At 47.2% G+C, this 8,715-nt stretch overlaps 1 protein-coding gene across 2 annotated transcripts; it reads right to left on the reverse strand.

Moving 5' to 3' along the window:
• Nucleotides 1–291: 291 nt before the first annotated feature.
• On the reverse strand, nucleotides 292–7,300 carry LOC134411342 (phospholipase A2 homolog otoconin-22-like). 2 transcript variants are annotated; one of them, XM_063145076.1, is made up of 4 exons: nucleotides 7,154–7,300; nucleotides 5,184–5,328; nucleotides 2,069–2,175; nucleotides 292–492 (listed from the first exon to the last, which is right to left on the reverse strand). In XM_063145076.1, exons 1-4 carry the CDS (start codon nucleotides 7,191–7,193, stop codon nucleotides 347–349), a joined length of 438 nt encoding a protein of 145 aa, XP_063001146.1. In that variant the 5' UTR covers nucleotides 7,194–7,300; the 3' UTR covers nucleotides 292–346. The 2 variants fall into 2 exon arrangements, with proteins under 2 accessions (XP_063001146.1, XP_063001145.1); XM_063145075.1 differs by having other exon boundaries at nucleotides 5,184–5,349.
• Nucleotides 7,301–8,715: the final 1,415 nt, after the last annotated feature.

Genomic DNA, 8,715 nt, shown 5'->3' on the forward strand with positions numbered 1-8,715 from the left:
GAAATGTGCCTTTCCTTCAGGTACCGCAGCAATGGGAGGGGGGCACACCATTTATCTGAAGGGGCACATGCCCTTCTGAGCCCTTCTTTGTGCCACATATGGTCAGGAATTGAGATAACCGTGTGAGAGATCATACTCCATGCCAAGTTTCACGCAGATGAACAACACTTAAGCAGTGCGAAGATAGTCGTTCAATGCATTTATTTATTTATTTATTTATTTTTAAATGGACTTATGCCACCCAATAAGAAGATTTTCAGCAGTCCCATTACGGGGGTAAATTGATTAAGAGCCAGACAGAGCCGGACTTATGCTATAGAGAGAAGTGACACCCATCCTGTGACCCTTAGCAAAATGGCCGCTGTGCCTTGCAGTTGGCCACTGGGTGATTCTTGAACTGTGAGTTGTAGGTGAAGAGATTCTTCCGGAAACAGTTGGCCGCTTTTTGGTCACACTCACACACCATCTTCTCACAGCGGTCCCTTGACTTGACTGTAGAGAAATGAAAGACCTGTGATTTCAGCAGCAGTTTCTACCAAGAGGAGAGCCAAGGGAAAGCAAAACATGGCATTGACTCCCCTTGATGAAAACCCTGTTTGGCCATGTGGGCTAATTCCTCAGAAGCAAATCTGGTTTTCTTTCTTTCTTTCTTTCTTTCTTTCTTTCTTTCTTTCTTTCTTTCATTTTTATACCGCCCAATAGCCAAAGCTCTCTGGGCGGTTCACAAAAATTAAAACCACGAAGAGCATAAAAACAACCAACAAATTTAAAAACACAAATACGAAATACGATATAAAAAGCACAACCAGGGTAAAACCACACAGCAAAAAATTGATATAGGTTAAAATCTGGAATTAAAACAGCAAAGTTTAAATTTAAGTTAAATTAGGAGTTAAAATACTGAGAAAATAAAAAGGTCTTCTGCTGGTGACGAAAGGAGTACAGTGTAGCGCCAGGCGAACCTCCTTAGGGAGCTCATTCCACAACCGGGGTGCCACAGCAGAGAAGGCCCCGCTCCTGGTAGCCACCTGCCTCACTTCCTTTGGCAGGGGCTCACAGAGAAGGACCCCTGTGGATGATCTTAAGGTCAAGGCACATACATATGAGATTATCCTTTAGATAAAGAGTATAACGTAGGCGAACCTCTCTAGAGAGCTCATTCCACAGTCGGGGTGCCACAGCAGAGAAGGCCCTGCTCCTGGTAGCCACCTGCCTCACTTCCTTTGGCAGGGGCTCACAGAGAAGGACCCCTGTGGATGATCTTAAGGTCCAGGCAGGTACATATGGAAGGAGGTGGTCCTTCAAATAACCTGGCCCCAAACCGTTTAGGGCTTTGGATTTTAGTACCAGCACTTTGAATCGGGCCCGGACCTGGACTGGCAGCCAATGAAGCTGGAAAAGGACTGGCGTGATGTGGTCTCGTCGGCCAGTCCCTGTTAGTAAATGGGCTGCCCTGTTTTGTACCAGCTGAAGTTTCAGGACTTACCTGAGCTATCCTACAGCTCTGCATCCTCGGTGACAGCCGCCATTTAAAAGGAGGATGGGGGCTCTGTAGTTTTCTAGATCTAACATCGTGAACTACGGCAGCTGTAAAGGGGCATTTCTGTAGTTTGAGACCTTAGCTTTAAGAAATTTAAAATGGTGGCTCTCTTCAAGGACATGTGGTTGCAGGACAGCTCAGGTAGTCCCGCGAGCAGGTGAGGGCAGCATCTTACCATCTCCCCACATCAGGCTGAGGTGGTCCGAAGCACTTCGGGCCCAGCCCGATCTGATGCCAATCCAGATTCTGAGTGAAGTGGTCCGAATCATCCCGCTTCAGTTCAGATTCGGAGTTTGGCCCCGAGGCAGTGCACAGTGCCCTCTGCTCTACTTTACAGGTAACAGTCCTCTATTTGAGGACAAGGACGTGTGTCAGCAGGACAGCTCAGGTAGTCCCGCGGGCAAGTGGGGGTGGCGTCTTACCATCTCCCCACATCGGGCCGAGGGGGTCCGAAGCGCTTTAGGCCCAGCCTGGTCCGATGCCAATCCGGATTCTGACTGAAGTGGGCCAGACTTCCATTCTACTTACCACACTTAATTTTATCCCTCTGGGCGTAGAATCTGTATGTGTGGACCTGTGGGTTGCAACCGAACATCTCTGCTTTGTTGTAGCAGCAATCGTGGCTGTGGCAACACCTGTGGGTGAAAGGAAAGTCAAAAGAGAGGGGAATAGGTATCATTCAGGCCTGGTGTCACCACCAGGGTCGGCATCAAAGGTAGGCATGATTGGGCAGCTGCCGAGGGCCCTCATCCCAGCAAGGGCCCACTCACAAGACCCCCTAGGAGTGGCTTCTCCTCTTCCCCATGGCAATTTGCTTGTTCATCTGCCTCTCACTCTGGGCCAGACCACGGAGGTGGTGAGAAGGAGGCGAAGGAGATACCACAGCCTACATGCTCCCTGGGTCTCTCTGCCTGACCAGCAAGCAAGTGGGAGTCATGAAAGAGGAAGAGGAGAGCAAGAGCAGCTGGAGACAATGACGGTGAGAACGTAGACTCACTAAAGGTTGGTTCAAGACAGCCAGAGAGAAGGCTTAATGGGGGTAAGGTGTTTCCCTATATCGGTGCAACCACGTAGAAGGCCCTGCCTCTTCTCGCCATCCACCAGGACTCCCCATAGACGAGACATGGGGAAGGTTCTTCTTCTCTCTGGCCTTCCTTCTTCTCACATCAGTCCGTTGGTTTCTGTTCACCACTCTGCCGCAAAGATCATCTTCTTGGCTCGCCGCTCTGACCATGTTACTCCGCTTCTGAAATCTCTTCATTGGCTTCCAATTCACTTCAGAATCCAATATAAACTTCTCCTGTTGACCTACAAAGCTTTTCACAGTCTAGCTCCTTCCTATCTTTCCTCTCTCATCTCACACTATTGCCCCGCTCGTGCTCTTCGCTCCTCTGATGCCATGCTTCTCGCCTGCCCAAGGGTCTCTCCTTCCCTTGCTTGGCTTCGTCCATTTTCTTCCGCTGCCCCTTACGCCTGGAATGCTCTTCCAGAACATTTGAGAACTACAAGTTCAACCACAGCTTTTAAAGCTCAACTAAAAACTTTTCTTTTTCCTAAAGCTTTTAAAACTTGATGTTGTGCAGACTTTATACTGTTAGTTTTACCCTACCCTGTGCCTGCTTACCCTACCCTGTGCCTGTTTGGTGCATTCTCTTCCCCTCCTTATTGTTTTACTATGATTTTATTAGATTGTAAGCCTATGCGGCAGAGTCTTGCTATTTACTGTTTTACTCTGTACAGCACCATGTACATTGATGGTGCTATATAAATAAATAAATAAATAAATAAATAATAATAATAATAATAATAATAATAATAATAATGGCCGTTCCTTCTGAGGGTGCATTGCCCAACGGACTCCAAAAGCCTGGACCCAGGACTGGTCACCAGCACCCGGCATCCACAGGAAACTGCGAGGAACCACTGCTGATGGTAACATCTGCCAATGCCTCCACTCTGGGCTCCCAGTGGCCACAGTTACGGCCACAACTTCAGTTTTCTCGATAAGCAGTACACTGCAAATGCTGTCATGCCAGAGCAGTATGGGTAAAATCAAACGAGCATGAGAGGTCCTATAAAACATGACAACCCCCCACTGGAAGCTACCGTGTTTTCCCTTCCCACAATGCCCTGGAATGACAAAATGTCCAGGGATTATGTTCAAGATGCTCAAGGGATCCCCCATAGATCATAGAATCATAGAATAGCAGAGTTGGAAGGGGCCTACAAGGCCATCGAGTCCAACCCCCTGCTCAATGCAGGAATCCACCTTAAAGCATCCCTGACAGATGGTTGTCCAGCTGCCTCTTGAAGGCCTCTGGTGTGGGAGAGCCCACAACCTCCCTAGGTCACTGGTTCCATTGTCGTACAGCTCTAACAGTCAGGAAGTTTTTCCTGATGTCCAGCCGGAATCTGGCTTCCTTTAACTTGAGCCCGTTATTTTGTGTCCTGCACTCTGGGAGGATCGAGAAGAGATCCTGACAGCCTTTTAAGTATTTGAAGAGTGCTCTCATGTCTCCCACCAGTATCAACCTATTCACTCCCTAAGATCAGAAAGAGTGGCCCTTGCCTAGTATCTCATCTACGGGGAGTCATGGTTGATGATGACAAGAGGCAGGGCCTTCTAAGTGGTTGCACTGATATGGTGGAAGACCTTACCCCTTTCTGGCTGTCTTGAACCAGCTGGTGAATTCATTTTATTTTAGCAGCCAACTGCCTCGCTAAGTATTTAAAACAGCCTTCCCCCAGGACGTTGCTTACCAGATGTTTTGGACAACAACTCCCAACATTCCTGACCAGTGATGATACTCGCTGGGGCTGGTGGGAGTTGGAGTTCAAAACATGTGGAAGTTGGGGAAAAGCTTATTCAAGCTAGTGTTTTGTCTGCAGTTTCTCTTCTGTCAGCCCCCAGCGGCTGGTAAATATTTTGTGCAGGCTAGTAATGTCTGTGAGCTTATTGACAAGGCTGCATCCATTCCAATTCCTAATACATTGGTTCCACATTAGAAAGAAGACCCGGTAAGTTCAGCATGCCGAAATCGTCTGAAAAATGTGTACGGGGAGAACTGTAAAAGCAATTCTGCGCTGGGCTTATTTCTGCAAAGACTTCCTGGTTAACAACCACTTAAGCATGGATGATCAGGGGTCTGGAAACAAAGCCCTATGAGGAGAGACTGAAAGAACTGGGCATGTTTAGCCTGGAGAAGAGAAGACGGAGGGGAGCCATGAGAGCCCTCTTCGAGTCCTTGAAAGGCTTTTACACAGAGGAGGGCCAGGATCTCTTCTCCATCATCTCAGAGTGCAGGACATGGAATAACGGGCTCAAGTGACAGGAAGCCAGATTCCGGCTGGACATCAGGAAAAACATCCTGACTGTTAGAGCAGCACGACAATGGAACCAATGACCTAGGGAGGTGGTGGGCTCTCCCACACGAGAAGCATTCAAGATGCAGCTGGACAGGAATGCTTTAGGGTGGATTCCTGCGTTGAGCAGGGGGCTGGACTCGATGGCCTTGTAGGCCCCTTCCAACTCTACAATTCTATGATTCTATGAATGTAAACCTGCTGGTCTTCTGGATTCAAATGGAAGGCTGATAACCGAGAGATGAGATGGGCAATACAGCTGATCCCAGGTGAGCCTTACCTGTCAATGGCATCCACAGGGAAACCTTGGGTCCCTGGTCCACAGTGGCATCCGTAGTTGGTGAAGTTGGCCAGGCTGAAGGTAATGGTACTCATTTGGATCATCTCGTTAAACGGAGAGGTGATGCCAGTGCCAACAGCTCCTCCTGGAAGAGCAACACTCCATTCTGGGGAAGAGTGGAGAGAGGGTTTGGCAAGGTTGGACTAAGCCAAGGCTGAAGGATCTCAGGGTCGGTGGGGCTTCAGGAGATGAGCCATGGATTTGTTGGAGTTATCAGAGAGGGAATGGCCCTCAGGGATGTCCCCTGGATGTCCCCACTGCCCTGGAACCCATTTTCCCAACCCCTCTCAAGGCTTATTCAGTCATGTCACCCTTCTCTGACTCCAGCCCAGAAGCCCAAGTGCAACTACAATCTACCCTATGCTGTCCAAGTCAACGGCTGTTGGAGCTGGTGACGCTCCTTTAATTGAAGAAGCTCCTCCCACTGAAGGTAAAGCTAGCCGCTCAGATTGAGCTGTGGCTCTAGCTAAGGCTCAGTCTGAGTTTGCTTGTTGCTGAAGCAACATTTGTCTCTAGCTCCTATGAGTCTCCACTTTGAGCTTTTGGTAGAGCTGTCCTGGGCTACATGAACTTGCTTGTGTTACCAGAACCTAGACTTTCCCTCACCTTTTCTTACACTTCCTTGCTTGATACTTCTTTTTGGAACTAGGACTTGGCCCTGTATCCCTTGCCTAACTCTGCTTTACTGGATCTGGATTCTGGCCTTGATCCCCCTTACTCTTGGGACAGAACCCTCACGCATCTGTGGCAACTGCTTGGTACAGAGCCCTCCCTTCATGAAAATACTTCCAGTAATACTGGACTGAACAGGTATAAGAGCCTCATATATGCTGCAAGGAAGTTGGGCCAATATGTCTACCCTTAGGTCAAAAGGAAGCTGGTGACAGGAATGGGATTTAGAAGGGCTTTAGGCAAATGCAGAAGTTACTCTAGCATTGAAAGAATCATAGAATAGCAGAGTTGGAAGGGGCCTACAAGGCCATCGAGTCCAACCCCCTGCTCAATGCAGGAATCCACCCTAAAGCATCCCTGACAGATGGTTGTCCAGCTGCCTCTTGAAGGCCTCTAGTGTGGGAGAGCCCACCACCTCCCTAGGTAACTGGTTCTATTGTCGTACTGCTCTAACCGTCAGGACGTTTTTCTTGATGTCCCGCCAGAATCTGGCTTCCTGTAACTTGAGCCCGTTATTCCGTGTCCTGCACTCTGGGAGGATCGAGAAGAGATCCTGGCCCTCCTCTGTGTGACAACCTTTTAAGTATTTGAAGAGTGCTATCATGTCTTCCCTCAATCTTCTCTTCTCCAGGCTAAACATGCCCAGTTCTTTCAGTCTCTTTTCATGGGGCTTTGTTTCCAGACCCCTGATCATCCTGGTTGCCCTCCTCTGAACACGCTCCAGCTTGTCTGCGTCCTTCTTGAATTGTGGAGCCCAGAACTGGACGCAATACTCTAGATGAGGCCTAACCAGGGCCGAATAGAGAGGAACCAGTACCTCACGTAATTTGGAAGCTAAACTTCTATGAATTCAGCCCAAAATAGCCTTTGCCTTTCTTGCAGCCATATCACACTGTTGGTAACTTCCAGGTTCAGAGAAAGTAGACCTTCCTGCATAGAGAGGCAGGAAGCATTGCCCTCACCTGCCTCCTCCACACAGTGCCACATGATGATCTGGCATCACTGCAAAGCCAAGTCAGAGTGAGGGCAATATTTCCTACCTGCACTCTGATGCCTTGTGGTGCCTGCCATCAACAAAGGAGTGAAATTACTTCCACCAGCTGAGCCACGGAACAACAAAGAAAAAGAGGAGAAACCGCCTTTCATCCCACCCGGACCCCTTACTTTTGAAACAAAATGTTCTCCGAGAAGAGCTTGAGCTCTGTTCTAAAAGAGTTTTAGTAGCAGGATTCACTTACCGCAAGCCAAAGCCAGGATGAAGATGATGGAGTTCTTCATCTTCGCAGCTGCACGAAAGCGATCGAAGAAGGGTTTTGTCGAGCTGTCAAAGCGAATGGCTTGGTACCATCTTACTGGGGTCCGTGTCTGCTTATATAGGCAAACCCAACCAGATCCTTCAGTAAAATGTGCTCACCCCGCATCCAACCATGGTTCATAATAATAATTACACCTGCGGACCCACGCAAAACAAAACAAAGCAAGGGACCATAATTATCTAAGAAGCAGGACTGAGAACACTGGGATATTTTTGTTAGGTGCCACAGTGAACCACAGTATCCATACCAGCCTGCATTTACTAGTGACAGCGGTGGCTTATTTTTAAACCTAACGAATTGTCATCTAACAGTGAAAATCTGGATAGGCGTCCATGCTAGGTCAGCGATCCAGCAACTTTCCCATGTGTATTACTTCCACATACGTTGGCCCTGCTTCTGCATTCATCTTGCATTTTGTTTTGAAGGGTTCGCGTGAAAATTCACATGAAATTTCATATTTGTAAATAATAGCTCTAACTGTATGATTTCACGCGTGATTCTTGTTTTTTCATGGATCTATGGATCGTAAAGACGTATGGTATGGTATATTTGTAAACCCATCTTCTCTCAAAATGCACATTTTCGAAACGTATGTTCTTCCAAGATTGTTGTTTATTCGTTCAGTCACCAAATTCTGTTCTTATTCTCCTGGATCTCACTGCAGCCTTTGACACAGTTGACCACGATCTTCTTTTGGATTCCCTTCATGACCTCGGATTTTGCAGATCCGTCTATAACTGGTTTGCCTCCTATCTAGCGAGTCACTCTTTCAATGTGTTGGCTAATGGGAGCTCGTCTTCTTCTTTTCCCCTTTCAGTAGGGGTTCCTCAAGGCTCGGTGCTTGGCCCGTTGTTGTTTTCTTCATACATGTTGTCCTTGGGTAATCTTATGCAATCTCATGGTCTCCAATATCATCTGTACGCTGACGATACACATATATCTTTCATCTCCGGAACTTTCTCCTGACGTTCACGATCGTATCTCGGCATGTCTTTCAGATACCTCAGCTTGGTTGCTTCATCGTCATTTGAAACTTAATATGGCAAAGGCAGAATTGCTTGTTTTTCCTCCTAAACCTTCTCCCCATCTTTCATTCTCTCATACTGTCAATGATGTTACACTTACTCCGGTCAAGGAAGCTCGTAGTCTTGGCTTTATATTTGACTCCTCGCTCTCCTTTATTCCTCATATTGAGGCAGTAGCTAAATCCTGTCATTTTCCTCCTATATAATATTGCCAGGATTCGATCATTTTTGACTCTTCTGCCAAGATTCTGATTTAGAAGTTTTATGTACAGAGGTAGTTTCAATCTTTGCTGCTATTATTATTATTATTATTATTATTATTATTATTATTATGGTTTAACTCTGGCTTGTTTTTTTGCCTGTCCACTCATTTTAACGTTTGAATCTATGGTTTAATGCATTGTATACAGAGAACCTTGGTTTGTCTGCTGATTTAGAAGTACAGCGTGGATGTGATCC

The sequence above is a fragment of the Elgaria multicarinata genome, chromosome 20 (genome assembly GCF_023053635.1).
Source record: "Elgaria multicarinata webbii isolate HBS135686 ecotype San Diego chromosome 20, rElgMul1.1.pri, whole genome shotgun sequence".
Taxonomy (NCBI): domain Eukaryota; kingdom Metazoa; phylum Chordata; class Lepidosauria; order Squamata; family Anguidae; genus Elgaria; species Elgaria multicarinata.

What these genes read in the sequence shown, in the direction of transcription:
- LOC134411342 (XM_063145075.1), bottom strand. Translation starts at nt 7,193, where the DNA reads ATGAAGAACTCCATCATCTTCATCCTGGCTTTGGCTTGCG. An exon ending in CCTGTGGATGCCATTGACAG is followed by an intron (nt 2,176 to 5,183) that starts GTAAGGCTCACC and finishes TTTCACCCACAG; the next exon opens with GTGTTGCCACAGCCACGATT. An exon ending in GAGGGATAAAATTAAGTGTG is followed by an intron (nt 493 to 2,068) that starts GTAAGTAGAATG and finishes ATTTCTCTACAG; the next exon opens with TCAAGTCAAGGGACCGCTGT.